Below are 19,837 nucleotides of genomic sequence, written 5' to 3' on the forward strand. Positions count from 1 at the left end.
GATAGAGGAGCAGATTTACAATGTCCAAAATCCCACAAGAAGTGTGGCAGGAGCATGAAGACACATTATGCCACCCCACAACTTACATCAATCCTTGGAGTAGGACCAATGTGACATTGTTTCTTGAAGGCCTCTTTACCAACACGGTCCAGATGGAGACTGGAGGCTGGAGTGAAGCAACAGAGGCTGGAATTGTGGTCTATTCTCTATCGGTGAGTCCCGCTTTTATCCTGGACGCAATGATAGCTGCAGACTATGCGCTTCATACAGCTGTCAAAATCCACTCCACACCTGACATTGTCAAGTCAAAAGGATGCAAAAAAACATGTAGGAACCTTGCAAAAATGCTTAAAACTATCTTCAAATCACTTCAAAAACTGAGTTAGATCTGAAAATCTTATCCAAAAAAATACATGGAATATTGATTTCTCTAAAAAAAAAAAAAAAAAACATACTGGATTTTTCTGCCGCACACAAAGTCTCTGTGAACATCCCCATAACGCACACTAAGTGATGGCTCCTCCACCCCTCGCCTTGCACTTCAGCAATGAAAATTATATCAAAAGTAGGCTATGAAAATGTAGGGACCTGATCCTGGTATAGAGTGAGGAGTAATTGCCCATGCAATGTGACTGCCTTTACAATGTTATGAAAACTTAGATGACTGTATGTCCTTAAAGGAGATGTCTGGGAATATGGTATTGCTCATCTATGAATAGGTCCTCCATATCAGAAGGATGGGGGTCCACTTTCCAGCACCCCCAGTAATCAGCTGTTATCAGCTACTAGGAATTTATCTTCAGAACCTCAAAGCACGTTCTACACATTGAATGTAGTTGATATGTTCAACTCCTTTCTATGTCTACATCTGGCTTCGGCCTGACCTTGTAAGAGCTGATCGGTGGGGGTGCCTTAAGTTGGACCACCCACCCTTCTATGATCATTAATATCATGTGCCCAGACAACTCATTTTAGTGTATTTCTCCCTGTTAAAGCCTTATATTTATATCAGCACTTACTTGGCTTCCTCCATGTTCTGTATCAACGTAACGAGGCATGGGGAAACGAGAGTAAAGGATCTCCTGTCCATCGTCAACAGGGGCCTGAAGCAAATGTCGGAAATTCTCATACTCAGGCATATCTTGATAGCCTGCTTTCCTCCACTGTGCAATAGTCTAGATTAAACCAGGACAAGGAGAAGAAGTTAACTAAAAATATTAACAATATGAATTAAACACAAAACTGATAGATGCAAAAATATTCCATTACTGCATATGACAAGAGTCAAACTTACCTCACCATGATAAATAAGGATCTGGAAAAATATGTCCATCAGAAGGATCCTATCTGGTAGAATGCTGGTGCTATCGAGCAATACAGGCTGTAAAAACAAGGAATCATTTATTTGCATGAATGAGTTTTCAAGAAACTTGATACATTACATATACAGTGTATATTAAAGATGCACTCCCGTTAATTATTTTACTAAATGTGTGTATATATGCATGTAATGTAGTGTGAGTGTATTAATATACTCGCCTATCGCCACCTTCCCCAGCTTCCAGTTCCATTCTGCTCCTCTTCTCAGTGATGTCACCAATTGCCACCTTCTGCGGTATTCAGCTTACAGATCCGTTCTGCTCCTCTTCTCAGTGACGTCACTTCATACTTCAGACTCTCCGGCTTATTCCATCTCTATGTATGAGACAGAACTCTCTTTTATAAAGGAAGCATTCTGACATTCCATAGGCTTACATTGTAAAAGCCACTTCCGTGTCACGCAGAGCTCAATGTGAGCCGGAGAGCTTGCAGAGCAGTAACATCACTGAGAATAGGAGCGGAACGGCGCTGGAGGCCAGAGAAGGTGGCTTTAGGTGAGTATATTAGCACACAAACTACACTACATACACAGATTTAGTTAAAAAAAAAACTTCATGGGAGGGCTTCTTTAAAACAGTATCACACACCTGTCCCAGGTCTGGACTCTGCTTCTTACACCCCAGGTGCGCTAAACTTTCTTGTTCTGCATGTTGAGCTTTGCAAGTATCCTGATGTGCTCCCATGTGTTGAACTTCCTAGGCCTATATAAGGCCTACCAATAAACACACCCTGTGTCTTGGTATTAAGAATGTTACTTTGTCTATGCACAGCTCTCTGTCTCTGGTCTCCAGGATGTCTTCTGTATGCCTGCAGCTTCCAGAACCTCTGTTACTTGTTCAAAGTCTTCTATGGCATCAGCTGTCTGCATTCACCAGGATGTCTCCTCTCTGCCTGTGGCTTCCAGTACCTCTGCTATCTGTCTGCATTTCCTGCGTGTTTCAACTGCCTGCTGCACTGATGCCTGTGACCCCTACAGTCCTGCTCATCGGTATTGGCACCCATGAAGTTTAAGTACATAATGTGGAATATCTCCTGAAAAAAATTAATAAACTGAAACAGTATTTTTGTATATAGACTCGTGTTTAATACAAAAGAGCAAATGATAAACAATAATTTAAAGCAAAAACCAATGGGAGGGAAAATAGGAAAACCTAAAGCTTGCTGTGTCACTGGTATTGGCACCCTTTACATTAATTTAGTATGGAAACACATTTTGACTCGCCTGTGGTAAATCACAAAAGAGATTTACCTGTGATTAATTGTTGGTGCCCATGTGACATGAATTAGCCAATAAATGATGACTTCAGTGTTTTAAAAGGCCACATGGTAGGCGCTGTTCCTTTGTCACAATGGTGATGACAATGGAGCTGTCTGAGGACATCAGAACTGCTATTATTAGCAAACACAAGACTTCCAAAGGATATAAGGCCATCTCCAAAGACCTTGGTATCCCAGTTTCAACAGTGCGCAATGTTATTAAGAAGTTTGCCAAGCATGGAACCATCAAGTACCTCTCTGGACGGGGAGGGGGAAAGGAAAATTGACGAGATGTCTTTGAAGGTTGGTGCGAATGGTGGAAAAAAACCACCACGTCAAACATCCAAAGACCTGAAGGCCAACCTGGAACGGTCTGGGGTCATGGTTTCAACAAGTAACATACGCCGCACACTAAAACAAGCAGAGCTTTATGGGTGAAGGGCAAGGAAGAAACCATTGCTGAAGAAAAGGCATAAAAAGGAATGACCAATCTTTGCCAAAGAGTACCTTGACAAACCACAATCCTTCTGGGAAAATGTTCTATGGACAGATGAAACAAAAATAGAGCTTTTTGGCAATGCAAAGCAACAGTTTGTTTACAGATGGCGCAATGGGAAGCTTATAAGGAATAGAACAAATTACCAACAGTCTAGCATGGTGGAGGATCCATAATGCTGTGGTATTGGAGGCCTTGACCGTATCACAGGAATCATGAAATCGGATCATTATCAAGACATTTTAGAGTGAAATGTCCTACTCAGTATACGAAAACTTGGTCATGGGTCCTCCAGCAAGACAATGACCCAAAGCAAACATCCAAAGGTACACAGGAATGGTTGAAAAAGAGAAGATGGACTGTTTTAAAATGGCCAGAAATGAGTCCTGACTTCAATCCCATTAAAAATCTGGGGTGAGCTGAAATCTGCCATTGGGAAAAATATCCCTGCAAACATTCAAGAGCTTGAGCAAACTGCAAAGGAGGAGTGGAAAAAAAATTCCAGCTGGGAAGTGTAAGAAGCTTATAGATGGCTACAAGAAATGTTTGGAGGCTGTCAGCAATGCCAAAGGGGATGCAACCAAGTATTATTTAGGGATGCTTTTATTGCTGCACATGCTGTTTATTCTGTTTCTTCTTTGAAATTGCAACATGGAAGTTGAAAAACAATGTTTTATTGTTGCATTACTTAGGACCACTAATTAAAAAATCCTGAGGACATAACTTTGGTACATTTCCATTTATTTCTGAAAATATTGTACAGTCTATGAAAAAATGAAGGGGTGCCAATAATGGTGATCAGCATTGTATGACCACCCGGACCTTGGTCTTCGAGGATCCACTTCATCTAGTGAGCACTTGACAAGCAGATCCATCACCAGATTTCCTAATACAAAACTGCATACATTACTGAATAGATTACCTAAACCTTATAAGATGATGTATGCTAGAACAGCTGCATAATCTTTTATGAAGGTTTAATATGTTCTCTGCTCACTGAACCTGACTGACCGTGTCCACCTGCTGCTGCTGAAACCTCACACTGCTAAGTACAAGCTGCAGTTGTCTGTCAGGTTGGGTGGGTGGAGTGTGCATATGCTTGTACTCATTAGCTATTTCATTCTACAGCTGGACTCATAAATTACTCATCAGAATTATTAAGCCAGTCTGAAATAGATTTAAAAAGTAAGTATCACACTTAAAATATCTAATAATGTAAAAGTGTAATGTCAATTGCTGACAGATCTGCTTTCACTATGCACAACCAGACCCAGTCTTCCATAAGAAACTACATTTTGCCTGTTTTTAAATCATATCTGAGGGATAGTAAAAGCATGTTAGGAATTCCTGCATATATAGTATTTAATGTATATACAGTTAGGTTCATATATATTTGGACAGAGACAACATTTTTCTAATTTTGGTTCTAGACATTACCACAATGAATTTTAAACAAAACAATTCAGATGCAGTTGAAGTTCAGACTTTCAGCTTTCATTTGAGGGTATCCACATTAAAATTGGATGAAGGGTTTAGGAGTTTCAGCTCCTTAACATGTGCCACCCTGTTTTTAAAGGGACCAAAAGTAATTGGACAGATTAAATAATTGTAAATAAAATGCTCATTACTAGTACTTGGTTGAAAACCCTTTGTTGGCAATGACTGCCTGAAGTCTTGAACTCATGGACATCACCAGACGCTGTTTTTCCTCCTTTTTGATGCTCTGCCAGGCCTTCACTGCAGTGGTTTTCAGTTGCTGTTTGTTTGTGGGCCTTTCTGTCTGAAGTTTAGTCTTTAACAAGTGAAATGCATGCTCAATTAGGTTGAGATCAGGTGACTGACTTGGCCATTCAAGAATATTCCACTTCTTTGCTTTAATAAACTCCTGGGTTGCTTTGGCTTTATGTTTTGAGTCATTGTCCATCTGTAGTATGAAACGACAACCAATCAGTTTGGCTGCATTTGGCTGGATCTGAGCACACAGTATGGCTCTGAAAACATCAGAATTCATTCGGCTGCTTCTGTCCTGTGTCACATCATCAATAAACACTAGTGACCCAGTGCCACTGGCAGCCATGCATGCCCAAGCCATCACACTGCCTCCGCCGTGTTTTACAGATGATGTGGTATGCTTTGGATCATGAGCTGTACCACGCCTTCGCCATACTTTTCTCTTTCCATCATTCTGGTAGAGGTTGATCTTGGTTTCATCTGTCCAAAGAATGTTCTTCCAGAACTGTGCTGGCTTTTTTAGATGTTTTTTTAGCAAAGTCCAGTCTAGCCTTTTTATTCTTGATTCTTATGAGTGGCTTGCACCGTGCAGTGAACCCTCTGTATTTACTTTCATGCAGTCTTCTCTTTATGGTAGATTTGGATATTGATACGCCTACCTCCTGGAGAGTGTTGTTCACTTGGTTGGCTGTTGTAAAGGGGTTTCTCTTCACCATGGAGATTATTCTGCGATCATCCACCACTGTTGTCTTCCATGGGCGCCCAGGTCTTTTTGCATTGATGAGTTCACCAGTGCTTTCTTTCTTTCTCAGGATGTACCAAACTGTAGATTTTGCCACTCCTAATATTGTAGCAATTTCTCGGATGTTTTTTTTTCTGCTTTTGCAGCTTAAGGATGGCTTGTTTCACCTGCATGGAGAGCTCCTTTGACCGCATGTTTACTTCACAGCAAAACCTTCCAAATGCAAGCACCACACCTCAAATCAACTCCAGGCCTTTTATCTGCTTAATTGAGAATGACATAACGAAGGGATTGCCCACACGTGTCCATGAAATAGCCTTGAAGTCAATTGTCCAATTACTTTTGGTCCCTTTAAAAACAGGGTGGCACATGTTAAGGAGCTGAAACTCCTAAACCCTTCATCCAATTTTAATGTGGATACCCTCAAATAAAAGCTGAAAGTCTGAACTTCAGCTGTTAGAACTCTCCTGTTAGGTTTTTTTTAGTTTGCTGGTCACATGACCATTTTTGCCTATTTAATCCGGCTCCGCCCTCCTGGTCTTGCTGGACTTCATTGTATTTACTACTCTTGAGCTAGCTTGGTGCTCTGTTGCCGTTCTCTGTTAGTTTTGCTAGGTCTTCTGACCTCTATGCTTTTTGTTGTGTGTTTGTCTTTGACTGCTACTATTTCTGCTAGGAGGTGTCCAACTTATCCCAGTCCCTAGTTCTTGTAGGGATCCCTCCCTCACATCTATAGGTCTTCGTACAGACTAGCCGAGGACTTTAGCGGGTCTGATCGCAGGATCAGGTTCCCCGTTACATCGTATGGATCTAGTTTAGTTCTATTGTAGGGACAGATCTCCTGTCTTTCCTTAGTCCCTGTAGCAGATCATAACAGTAAGTCCAGCCCTAAAAGAAAAAAAAAAAGAAAAAATAAATTTCTCTAAGGAAAGACCTCCAGTTTTCCATCATGGTCTCGGTTCAAGATTTGGCTCAACTCTTGCAGGGACTCTCTCTGGAGGTGGCCAAGCTCCAACAACACGTGAGTAGCTGTTCTGGAGCACATTTTGTGGAACCTAAGGTACGTCTGCCTGATTTATTTTTTGGCGAACAACAAGATTTTTTTTCTTTTAAAAATGCTTGTTTATTGTATTTTCGTTTGAGACCCGGATCCTCTGGTGATGAATCACAGCGTATAGGGTTCATAATGTCACTTTTGCGCAAAGATCCTCAGGGATGAGCCTTCTCTCTCCAACCTAGTGATCCGTGCTTTAGATCAGTGGATAGTTTTTTTTCTGCTTTGGGTTTGTTGTACGATGATCCTGATCTTGTCTCATCTGCTGAGTCTGAATTGAGACGTTTGAGGCAGGGATCAGGTAATGTGTAAAAATATTGTTCTCAATTCCGTCGGTGGTCTGCCCAGGTGGGGTGGAACGATTCAGCTTTGAAAAGCTTGTTTCTTGCAGGGCTAGGTGAAAGGGTTAAGGATTTACTGATTGCTTATCCCACACCTGGAAACTTGCAGGAGGCTATGCAATTAGCTATACGAGTGGACAGGAGACTGCGTCGTTTATTTAATCTTACTATTCCTGAGGGAAAGGCTTTGGAGGAATACATACAGACAAGCTTGGCCGCCGGTCACATTAGGCCTTCCAAGTCTCCTGTGGCTGTTGGATTTTTTTTTGTAAAAAAAAAAGATGGCGGTTTACGTCCTTGTCTGGACTTTCGTGAGATTAATAAAATTACTGTACGCAATCCTTACCCACTGCCATTGATTACTGATTTATTTAACCAGTTAGTGGGGGCCAAGTGGTTCTCTAAAATTGATCTCCGGGGGGCATACAATTTGTTGCGCATGAAGGAGGGTGATGAATGGAAGACTGCTTTTAACACTCCTGTGGGTCATTTTGAGAATCTGGTGATGCCTTTTGGTCTTACCAATGCTCCAGCATTTTTTCAGAATCTTATTAATGACATCCTTAGACCTTTAATCGGCAAAAATGTGGTTGTGTATTTGGATGACATTCTGATTTATTCGCCTGATCTGGAGTCTCATTGGCGGAGCGTACGTGAGGTATTACAGTTATTAATGGACAATTCGCTTTTTGCTAAGCTGGAGAAATGTGAGTTCGCTGTACAGAGAATTAGTTTTTTGGGCTACATTATCTCCAGTGAAGGTTTTGAGATGGACCCGGTTAAAGTTCAAGCTGCGCAGGAATGGCCTAGGCCTATTGGTTTGAAATCGATACAGAGGTTTTTGGGTTTCGCCAATTACTATAGAAAATTCATAAAAAATTTTTCTAGTATTGTCAAACCGCTGACCGATCTCACCAGGAAAGGTGCTAATGCGGTTCAGTGGACTTCTGAGGCCATTGAAGCTTTTGTGTTTCTAAAGGAGAGGTTCACCTCTGCTCCCATCCTTATGCAGCCTGATGTGACTAAGCCGTTTTTGGTTGAGGTTGATGCTTCTTCGGTGGGGGTCGGTGCGGTGTTGTCTCAGGAAAACAAGGATGGAGTACATCCCTGTGCCTTTTTTTCAAAAAAATTTTCTGAGACTGAACTTAATTACGATATTGGTAATCGGGAATTGCTGCCGATTAAACTCGCATTTGAACACTGGCGTCACCTCTTGGAAGGTGCTGAATTTCCCATTCAGGTTTTCACTGATCATAAAAATCTGATCTATCTTGATGCTGCCAAGCGCTTGAATGCCCGTCAGGCTAGGTGGGCACTTTTTTTCTCGCGGTTTAATTTTTCCGTTACTTACATCCCGGGTACCAAGAATGTTAAAGCGGATGCTTTGTCTCGCAGCTTTTCTCCCATGGTCGGTGTTGAGGAGGAAGAGGAGAGCATTTTACAAGAAGGTGTTGTGATTGCTGCTTTGGACTCCGTTTTGGAGGATGAGATTCTTAAAGCTCAGGAGAATGCCCCATCTAACACTCCCCATGGGAGGTTGTTTGTGCCTAGGACCTTTAGGAGAGATTTGTTTGTTGAGTGTCATGAGTCTCGGTTGGCAGGTCATCCAGGAATTTCTGAGACCAAGAGACTTGTGGGTCGCAGTTTTTGGTGGCCTGGATGGCAGAAGGAAGTCATTAAGTGGGTGTGCCAATGTACTGTGTGTGCTAGATCCAAGTCTTCGCATGCTCCTGCTGCGGGGTTGCTTTGCCCTCTGGAGGTTCCTAGTGCACCTTGGACACATCTGGCTATGGACTTTATTACTGACCTTCCCCCCTCTGAAGGTTTCACGGTCATCTGGGTGGTCGTGGACCGTTTTAGCAAGATGTGTCACTTGGTTCCTTTCATCAAACTGCCTTGCGCTAAGACGCTCGCTAAGGCCTTTGTGAAGGAAATTGTCAGACTACATGGTGTTCCTACTGACATTGTTTCTGATAGGGGACCTCAGTTCGTGGCTCGTTTTTGGCATGCCTTTTGTGACAGGTTGGGAGTTCATTTGTCGTTTTCATCCGGATATCATCCTGAGTCTAATGGCCAGACAGAAAGGAAGAACCAGGATGTTGAGCAGTTCTTGCGTTGTTTTGTGGCAGACAATCAACAGCCACTTGCTGAATTTGCTCTTAACAACCATACATCCTCTTCTGCTGGGTGTTCGCCTTTTTTTTTGTTGTTCTGGGAGACATCCGTCTTTTGGGTCATTCTCCAAATTGGTTTCGGCTGTGCCTGAGGAGGAGAGTTTTTCCGGTGATTTGGAGAGAGTTTGGACGGATGTGCGTGGTAATCTTCAGGATGCTAACAAAAAATCTAAGAGGTACTTTGATAGGAAACGGCATGAGGTTTTGTTTGCTGTTGGTGACATGGTTTGGTTGTCCTCTAAGAATCTGCAATTGAGGATTCCTTCTAAAAAATTGGGTCCCAAGTTCGTAGGGCCCTTTAAGGTGCTTCAGATAGTTAACCAATCTGCTGTTAGGTTGGAGGTTCCTACGTCCTGGAAGATTAACCCGGTGTTTCATGTTTCTCTGTTGAAAAAAGCTGATGTGTCTGATGGTGACGCCTCTGCCACTGTTCCTCCGGTGGTGGAGGACGGGGAATATGAAATTTCCCGCATCCTAAATTCTAGACGGTATCGAGGGAGTTTGCAGTATCTCGTCGCTTGGAAGGGTTTCGGACCTGAGGATAACTCATGGGTGAGGGCGGATGATGTTTCTGCTTCCAGACTTGTCAGAGCTTTTCACAGGAGGTTTCCTGGTAAGCCTGGGCCTAGGGGATCCGGAGGATCCTCTTAGAACAGGGGGTACTGTTAGAACACTCCTGTTAGTTTTTTTTTAGCTTGCTGGTCACATGACCATTTTTGCCTATTTAATCCGGCTCCGCCCTCCTAGCCTTGCTGGACTTCATTGTATTTACTACTCTTGAGCTAGCTTGGTGCTCTGTTGCCGTTCTCTGTTAGTTTTGCTAGGTCTTCTGACCTCTATGCTTTTTGTTGTGTGTTTGTCTTTGACTGCTACTATTTCTGCTAGGAGGTGTCCAACTTATCCCAGTCCCTAGTTCTTGTAGGGATCCCTCCCTCACATCTATAGGTCTTCGTACAGACTAGCCGAGGACTTTAGCGGGTCTGATCGCAGGATCAGGTTCCCCGTTACATCGTAGGGATCTAGTTTAGTTCTATAGTAGGGACAGATCTCCTGTCTTTCCTTAGTCCCTATAGTAGATCATAACATCAGCGGCATCTGAATTGTTTTGTTTAAAATTCACTGTGGTAATGTCTAGAACCAAAATTAGAAAAATGTTGTCTCTGTCCAAATATATATGGACCTAACTGTAAATGTTAAGTAGAGTTATACACTATATGGACATAAATATTAGGACACACACAGGGGCGTACATAGAAATAATGGGGCCCTATAAGACAAGTTCTAAACCCCCCCCAAAAAATAAAAAATTTGGTGAGGCACAGAAGAGCATACCTCACAACTCTGCAGCCCTTACAGAGTAATTTTCCTCCTATTGAAGCCCTAGATTCTAGATTCCCCTTTCATTGCCTCCTTAAAGTATGATGCCAATAAAAGTACCCCCAAACACAATATGATACCCACACAGTGAATTCCCACACAGTGAATTCCCACACAGCACCCTCCAGATGCACAGTATGATGACCCTGCTGTATCCACCCGGAAAAGTATGGTGACCCCAATACAGTATGATGCCCCAACTGTGACCCCAACACAGCAATCCAAATAATATCATGGCCCCCAGAGAATGACAGACCCCAAACAAACCTCCACACTGTATAATGGCCCCTACTAGCTCTCCAAACAGTTTAATGCCCCCCACAAAGCCCTCCAACAGTATAATAGCTCCCATGTAGCCATTCAAACAGTATAATAGCTGCCATATAGCCCTCCAAACAGTATAATGGACCTCACATAGCTCTCCTAATAGTATAATGACCCCCACATAGCCCTGCAACAAAATAATGGCCCCCGTATAGCCCTCCAAACAGTAATGCCACCCCCCATATAGCCTTGCAAATAGTAATGCCCCTCTACCCTCCACATAGCCCTCTAAACCGTAGAATGTCCCCCTCCCCTACATAGCCTTCCAAACTGTATAATGGGCCCCACATAGCCTTACATGTAATATATTGGCCCCACATTGTCTTCCATATAATATGTTAGGTCCCACATAGCCCTCCATAAAATATCATGGTCCCCATATTGCCCTCCATATAATATAATGGCCTCCATAAGTACTTGACTAAGAAAAAAATTAAATTAAATCCTCACCTCTCCCCATTCCCCGCTGCTCCGGTCTCCTCAGCGTGTCTTCTGCAGCTCTGCACTGCTCGGCACAGCGGGCACGTTATAGTGACGTCATCGTGCCTGCTGCGCTGACACATCAGATGCATCATTGTTTTCAACTGTATCGGTATCCTGGATGAAAGTGTGATGCTGGGAAAGGAAAGGGGTGGGAGATGGTACTGGCTCTGGGCCCCCTACGGACCCCATAGCTGTCATGTGGCCTGCCGCTATTGGCTGTACACCACTGGACACACATCATAATTATTGAATTCATGTTTTCAACTCAGTCCTCCTTTCACAAGGTTACAATCAAAAATATTTCCTGAAATATTTTTAGATGCTGTGTATACTAGCAATAGAGATCAATAGGGTAGGTTTGAACTAGAGGTCATGTGAAATGTCCCATGTTCTCTGTATTGCCTCGTCGTCTACGGCGCATCCTGCCCCAGCACCACCTCCCATATCTGATGCCTTCCGGTCTCTGGTCCATGAAGCGCAAGGAAGAAGCGTCGCATATATCCCTGATTGGCTGGGTTTGGGTAAATCAGGAACTGATATTCCCCCGGTTTACCGCGCCCCCTGAGGAAGTACAGCATACGAAACGTGCGTTGGGGTAAAGGGACATCAAACATTACATGTGCTCCTGCGGTACAGCCCTTGGCTGCGGTAGATATCTCCACATTATGGTCTTTTGGTGACTACTTTGTGTATGTTATACAGCTTATCATGTGTTGAAAATGATATTTCAGCCACTGATATGTCTAAATATATGTATTTTGGTGGAGCTCTCATAAAGGAGCCGTGTACTATTTAACACTTGTATGTAATTGTAATACTGTCAGGCCAAAACACACTATATGGAGATTGTTTCCCTATGTATATGGAACCTGATTGGTGTTTATGAATTCTGATGTCCCTCACGGTGTGAGGTTCTGTTTTTAGTATTTGTTGTTTGTAGTCTTCTAATCTGCCATTAGTTTAATAAAGGCCTTTTTATATAAATTATGCTGTGGTTGGTTGGTTTATGGGGGCTTCTGACCTCTAGTTCAAACCTATTGATCTCTACCACTTCCACAATGGCCTACAATGAAGCACTCAGCATTGCAGTCAGCCTTTACTTAAACGGGTTTTCCCATAAACAACATTAATCTTAATCAACATTTTAATCAATAGATCTTTGAATAATAATAAGTTCCACAATTGGATTGGACACGGGATCACAGCCGATTCTTCCTGTGAGGTAAAACAATTCACTGCCTGTTGTAAGCAATGTTTTACCTCACAGGAAGAATCAGCTGTGATCCCGGGCTGTCCTGTCTGTATACTCTTTTGCCTCCTCCTCTGCCCAGGAGCTGTGGTATGATCAGACCATGTTCTGTACCCGGTCAGACACAGCCATTAAACAGGGGCACATTTATAAGATTATCTCAGCACAGGAACATTTTATTTAAACATATCCAATTGTGGAACTTATTATTCCAAACTATATTGATTAAAATGTCCTTTGTTCATGGGAAAACCCCTTTAAGGCCTTATTCAGACGTCAGTGTTGCACATACGTGTTGTATCTGCCTTTTTTCAAGGATACAACACGTAACCATTATAATCTATAGGGAAGTTCACAGATCCGTGTTTTTTCACAGACGATGTGTCCATGCAAAACTCACAGACATGTCCATTTGTTTCCGGTATCACGGATGAAAAGAGGCAATACACGTCTGTGAAAAATCCGTACAGCGCACGGATGACCTCATTGTACCGACCATGTGCTGTCTGTTTAACTTTACCAAGAAGAGGAACTTTGTAATTTATGTATCTATCCGAGAAAAACACTGACGACACAATAATAGGAAAAACAGACACACGGACCATTCACGGATGACACATTGATCCAAAACACTGATGACACCGGTAACATTCTTTCACATACGTGTTTAATCATCAACATGTGAACGAGGCCTTACTAAAAAAAACTCAGCGTTCAAATTCATAAAAGTTCCCCTAAATTTTTCACATTCAACTGTGAATGGTAAATAGTAAAACGAAAAGGAGAACAGCTATACAAAACAAAGGCAACAACACATTGAGGGCAGCAAAACATTTTGTCGATAAACATAGTAAGGCCATGTTCACACGTTCAGTATTTGGTCAGGATTGTACATCAGTATTTGTAAGCCAAAACCAGGAGTGGGTGATAAATGCAGAAGTGGTGACGTGTTTCTATTATACTTTTCCTCTGATTGTTCCACTCCTGGTTTTGGCTTACAAATACTGATGTAAAATACTGATCAAATACTGAGCGTGTGAACGTGGATTAAAGATACAAATGGTTTAGTGTTCTAAAGTATAGAAAGGGTTACTGAACCAAAAAGAGAAGGAAATTGGTTCCTTGGAGAAATGCATTGAATTCTAGCTCTGGATATGAAACAGCCCAAAGTTATGAATTTCGGGAACGACACTATGTATATTTGTTAAGTATTTTGCCACTCAGTCATTATTGTGTAAAATAATGATTTTTTTTTCTTATTTTGCTCCTATTAATTATTATGCTTTTACATTTTGGCACGTGATTTGTCAATGTCGTTCTTAAATAAGGTTTTCTATTTAAGTGTGTTACTATCATTGAGGGCAGTTTATTGCCAGAAACGCGTCGGGTTGGTTCACTGGACCACTTGTGCCAGATTTTAGCAAAGATGAATTAAATCACTGACATTTTATTAGTGAAGGATGTGCTGTCTGTTTCTGTTTTATTCTTATGCAAATTGAAAAGTGGAAATCTTTAGAAACCACAGCAATTACCATAGACACAAAACAAAATTTTATAGAAGAATGGAAGCCATTAAAGTTGCAAATGAGGGATCAACTCCATATTAAGTTCTTCATGACCACCGACAGCGATGCACAGCGCCGTTGTAAATTTCTGTTGGGTGGTCCAGGATCCCAGTGCTAAACACAGCCTTGAACTGGCAACATCATCTGTGCTAATTGGCCCATTTAAGTCAACCCCACAACTTTCTTATTTTCTAGATGACGCGAGTGTAATGCACACGCCCGGGCTGAGCGGCGTGTGCGTGTGATTCCACTGGACCGTGCCGGAGAGTGAATGCCTGGAGGGGCGTAACTAGGTATTCACCCGATCCGACCAGGGTCGCACGACGGCATACGACGCCAGTGCACCCAGGAGGAACCGAGCAGAGGGACCAGGTGCTACTCCAGGACAGACCCCGGACACGGCTGTTGACCCACACAGGGGAATACAGGAACAGACTGGTTAGGCCGGCACACAGACTGGTGGGAATAGGCAGGCACGACTGGTATGCGGGCAGGCGGTTATGCAGGCAAGGGGGTACAGGCAAGCACGGCTAGAGTGCAGACAGGAAGGCACTAGCAGGTAGGAACACAGGCGGGATAGGACCCAGTACACACTGGGACTCTGGAACAGAACCACAGATGTGGCGGACAAACACAGCAGAGTGAGGCCGCCCAGGGAGGTGAGCGAGAGCAGGGCAGGACGAGACCGCCTGGAGCGGTGAGCAAGAGCAGGGCAGGACGAGACCGCCTGGAGCAGTGAGCAAGAGCAGGGCAGGACGAGACCGCCTGGAGCAGTGAGCAAGAGCAGGGCAGGACGAGACCGCCTGGAGCAGTGAGCAAGAGCAGGGCAGGACGAGACCGCCTGGAGCGGTGAGCAAGAGCAGGGCAGGACGAGACCGCCTGGAGCGGTGAGCAAGAGCAGAACAGGACGAGACCGCCTGGAGCGGTGAGCAAGAGCAGAGCAGGACGAGACCGCCTGGAGCGGTGAGCAAGAGCAGAGCAGGAAGAGACCGCCTGGAGCGGTGAGCAAGAGCAGAGCAGGACGAGACCGCCTGGAGCGGTGAGCAAGAGCAGAGCAGGACGAGACCGCCTGGAGCGGTGAGCAAGAGCAGAGCAGGACGAGACCGCCTGGAGCGGTGAGCAAGAGCAGAGCAGGACGAGACCGCCTGGAGCGGTGAGCAAGAACAGAGCAGGACGAGACCGCCTGGAGCGGTGAGCAAGAACAGAGCAGGACGAGACCGCCTGGAGCGGTGAGCAAGAGCAGAGCAGGACGAGACCGCCTGGAGCGGTGAGCAAGAGCAGAGCAGGACGAGACCGCCTGGAGCGGTGAGCAAGAGCAGAGCAGGACGAGACCGCCTGGAGAGGTGAGCAAGAGCAGAGCAGGACGAGACCGCCAGGAGCGGTGAGCAAAGGGTCAGAGCTGAGCGAGACTGCCGGAGCAGTGAGCAAGGAGTCAGAGCAGGACGAGGCCGCCTGGAGCAGAGCGAGACTGAGCAGGGGGAACAGGGCTCTGTTCACACGGAACAGACAGGAAGGGAAAGGCAGAGCCAGATACCCACAAGGAACTTGCAGCGAAGTAGCGAGTGGACCACAAACACAAACGGGAGTACAGAGACAACAAGCAGGAGTTAGGTACGAGTTCAGACTCTGCAGAAAAAGGAAAGGAACGGACATAGAGGCAAAACAGGTAAAGGATAGGAGAGAGTTCAGACTGGAACTGAGTGTACGGAAGGGACCGACACTGCAGCGAGATACAGGAGCGGGTCTGGGAATACGGCCCCCAGAGAGGCGGGACGAACAGGCAAGGAGCGTGTTCAGACAGGACAGACAAGATACAGGAGCGGGTCTAGGTAATCGGCCCCTAGATGGCGGGAGGAACAGGCTAGGAGCGAGTTCAGACAGGACAGACAAGATACAGGAGCGGGTCTAGGTAATCGGCCCCTAGAAGGCGGGAGGAACAGGCTAGGAGCGTGTTCAGACAGGCCTGGAAATACAGCCTCCAGGATAGGCAGACAAGAGAACACAGAACGGGACCTGGCACCTTCAGAGTGCAAGCACACACTGAATGAAACACAATGCTCAGGCAGGGATTGATTGGGGCAGCTGGGTTAAATACCAGGTGACAGACAGCAATAGGCTGAGGACGCACAAGGGGTGTGACCCACAGCAGGTACAAAAAGCAGGAAGTGATCGGGCGCCGCCCTTAAGCAGCAGAAACAGACACAAACAGACAGCATGGAGGGAAGCCAGAGAGACATTCTGGACTGGAGATCAAGTGCGCGCTCTTGCACAGTGGGAGATGGACCACTATGCAAGGACGCCGCCAGGTATGTTACAGCGAGCAATAATGATTACAAGGTATTAAGAGGGAGTGGGCTCACTCTCTTACCCCATTGACATCCCCACAACATGATTGAGGGAACCTGATAGTAATCATGTCAACCGGGGGTCAAATATTGACCTCCGAGTCTGCCACCTACGGTGGCCTGTTAGATCCAGCCAGAAGCAGGATCTAACAGGTGTTCTGCCAGTGTTATCTGACAGGTCTCATGCATTGCAATATATGGGCACTGCAATGCATGAGACCAGTGATCAGAGAAGTTAAAGTCCCATAGTGGGACTAAGTAAAAAGAAATATAAAAAACATTAAAAGTAAACACAAAATAAAGAATGGAAAAAAAATCATGAAAAAATCTTACAATGATAAATGCGCATTTTTATGTAAAAACTACACATATTTGGGATCACTGCATTCAAAACAACCTTAATTAGATCACTGTAACACTTTAAATTCTACAGTGAACACTGTAAAAAAATAAATAAAAAAGCTGGGAAAAATTATGTTTTACCATCAAACAAAAAGTGAAATAATATGGGATCATAAAGTTGCAGATCTTCTCCCACAAAAAGTAACCCTCCACTCAGCTCTATCAGTGGAAAAATAAAAAAGCTATGCCTCTCAAGACTACGGTGATGCAAAAAAAAAATTTTTTCTATAAAATTGTTTTTAGTGTGAAAAAGCAGCAAAATGTAACAAAATGATATAAACGTGGTGTCTCTGTAATCATAATGACCCAAAGAACAAAGCTGACATCAGTTTTTCCACAAGGTGAACAGTGTAAAAAAACAAACAAAAAACAATTGTCACTTCTACCGTATGGTGAATGGCGTAAAAAAAATAAAAATGAAAGCAAGTCTTGAACTGCTGTGCTTTGTTCATTCTGCCTCCCAAAGATCACAATAAGGCGCAGATCGGTACTTAAGCAGCGATGCCAATTATGTTCTTTTTTATCGTTTTATCAGAAAAAAAGAAACTTGCACAAGAAAAAAAAAAATTGATAATCTACTTGGATTTTTAGCTGACGTGAAGAGGAAATCCTCAGCGTGCTTATATAATATACTGGAATACTTTGTATTGCATTATGTTCTTTCTGTTACTGTAAATCCAGCAGGCAGCGCAATGGCACACACTGTTTTGGAGCATTCATATAAGGAATTTTTTATCCTCCTTTTTACTTCAGAGGGTTTGAAAACGCCTGGTGGAAGAAAAAAAGTGCATATCACTTCTTTAAGTATGAAAGAAACCTCGCTGAGCTGGGCACTGTGCCATCAAAAGGCAGCAAACAAATGCTTCTGGTAAAATACTCTTCAAAGATTTTTTGCAAAAAAAACTCCTTCATAAACCTCTAAAAAAAATATAAATAAGGAGAGTTTCCTGAAGCAGTTTTTCTTGAAAGACTCACGGTTTTTGAAAACCTACAAAATGTGTTTCCACATATCCTTAGGCAACCACATATAAAGTTTCTAAGTTTTAAGGGGTTGTCCACTACTAGGATAACCCCTTCTTGATCTAAATGTTTGGCACCAATTAAGTAAAAAGCCTATACTCACCTCCAGTGCTGGCGCCGTTCCAGGAGTGTCGTCACTCGTGGTCCCGGGACTCTCATGCGGTTGTTATCACACGTGAGCCCGGCACCCAATCAGAGCTGGCGTCGCCTTCGTATGGTTAAGTAATTAATAGGCAGTGACAGCTGCGGCTGACCGTTGTACACTGTAATAAGATCACCCTTAAGCCTTCACTGTTTCAAACTGAATAACACCAAGTTGTTTAGGCTCAACAGGTGAGATGGACGCTCAAAGCCGCAGGTCCGGGTGGGCACAAGGACCCCGGTGTGTGGGTGCGGCAAGCAGGAAAGCATGTGGGAAGCAAGGACTTAGGATATACAAGAATCTTGGGAGTAGTAGGACAGATGCAATGGAACCCAGGAGCGATGGAAGCAAGGTAAAGCACAGAAGCTCGAGTACACCAAACAAAAGTCTTGAGACTCAATCCCAAGACACAGGTGTGTGTGTATCAATGGGCCTTAAATAGATCTATGGAGATGATGTTACTGATCCACACCGGGCAACTTACAAAACCTGACGTGGAGCACAACAGAGGGCAGCGAACCCGGGAGAAGGGAGCAAAGCCCGGGATGGCTGAGACAGATGTTTAACACAAGTACTGTCTTGGTACTGCAGTCTACCCATTCCATTAATAACCTAAATTATTATCTTAAGAATACACTGGGCTAGGCTTCGAAGGAGGACTAAGATGGAAGCCATGGTGGCCTTCAGAAAGTCCCTGGCTGCTGTGTCAACCCATCAGCATGCAGAGCTCACATCATTGTCATTGAAATGCTGCTGTCAATGATTAACAGCAGCAATCAGAGCTGAGCTTTCTGTGTCACCCTGGCCTGGATGCCACAAGTGTAATAAAGCTGTCTGAGAGCAAGGGGGAGGTTCTCTAGTCAGGGGAACATTAGCATGCAATACCTCCTGTCTCAGGCCAGTAGGGGGAGCCGGCTGCCCCTATAAAAGCTGGAACTGGGGGCAGGGTTAGGGAGAACTGGACGACCTGTCTCAGGACTGAGACTTGTCCCAGAGAAGAGCAGGGACAGAAAGTTGTATTGCACCCTAAGAGGAAGTGTGGCAGTAGGAGAGCCACAAGCCAGAGACAAGAGGCGAAGTGAGCCTGTCTTGGCAGATAAAGAACTTAATCTACCAGACTTTGGTGTCTGAGGCTGGGAGGATTCCACATCCTACAGCAGATAACCAGTCCGCAGGGGACTGTATATTCCTTGGCCTAAGAAGCCCGGAGGCTCTGCCACAACAGAAGGGACCAGCAAAGCCGTACCAGGCCGGGAGCAGAAAGGAACCCACGTTGCAGGCCATACATGCGAGAATACAAGGAGAGCTCGGAAACGTGGGCTGTTACCCTATAAGGAGGAGATAGCCAGAAGGAGCGCAGAAAGCACGGTAGGCCTACACCCTCACCCTGACAAGGGCCAATTTCCCAATTGCTCTCAGACATCCAGGTCCCCTCCTAGCCGGGACTGTTTGTGGGTCAGTTTACCTGTTCTAGTAAAGACCCTGGACTGCAACCTGTTGTCTGTGTGCTCCTTGCTCCTCCAGCACTAACGGCACTGGGACTCTCGTCACCATCACCCCCATCTTCCATCATACTGCCCTGGGGCCGCACTCTTCCCGTGGGGAGTCACACTATCCCAGCTGCATACATCATCAGCCCCAGCGGTCTGCCTGGCAGCGGCGGTCCGCACTGACCGCAATCCACGGGTGGCGTAGTCGAACATACCAACAGCACGAAGCAGACTACCATTGGTCTGACCACCCTGAGCCACGGAA

General features: G+C 44.5%; 1 protein-coding gene across 1 annotated transcript in view; it reads right to left on the reverse strand.

Annotated features, from left to right (window-relative positions):
* The window catches only part of LOC141155373 (protein transport protein Sec23A-like), a 65,830-nt gene that overhangs the window by 16,982 nt on the left and 29,011 nt on the right, over positions 1-19,837 (reverse strand). The window contains exons 3-4 of the mRNA XM_073642247.1: positions 1,295-1,381; positions 1,020-1,175 (exon numbers count right to left, since the gene is read on the reverse strand). Coding sequence (XP_073498348.1) covers positions 1,020-1,175; positions 1,295-1,381 — 243 coding nt within the window. The remainder of the gene's footprint in view (positions 1-1,019; positions 1,176-1,294; positions 1,382-19,837) is intronic.

This window comes from Phyllobates terribilis, unplaced genomic scaffold (assembly GCF_046119375.1).
Source record: "Phyllobates terribilis strain yellow unplaced genomic scaffold, ASM4611937v1 Scaffold_7__3_contigs__length_470593459, whole genome shotgun sequence".
NCBI classification, from domain to species: domain Eukaryota; kingdom Metazoa; phylum Chordata; class Amphibia; order Anura; family Dendrobatidae; genus Phyllobates; species Phyllobates terribilis.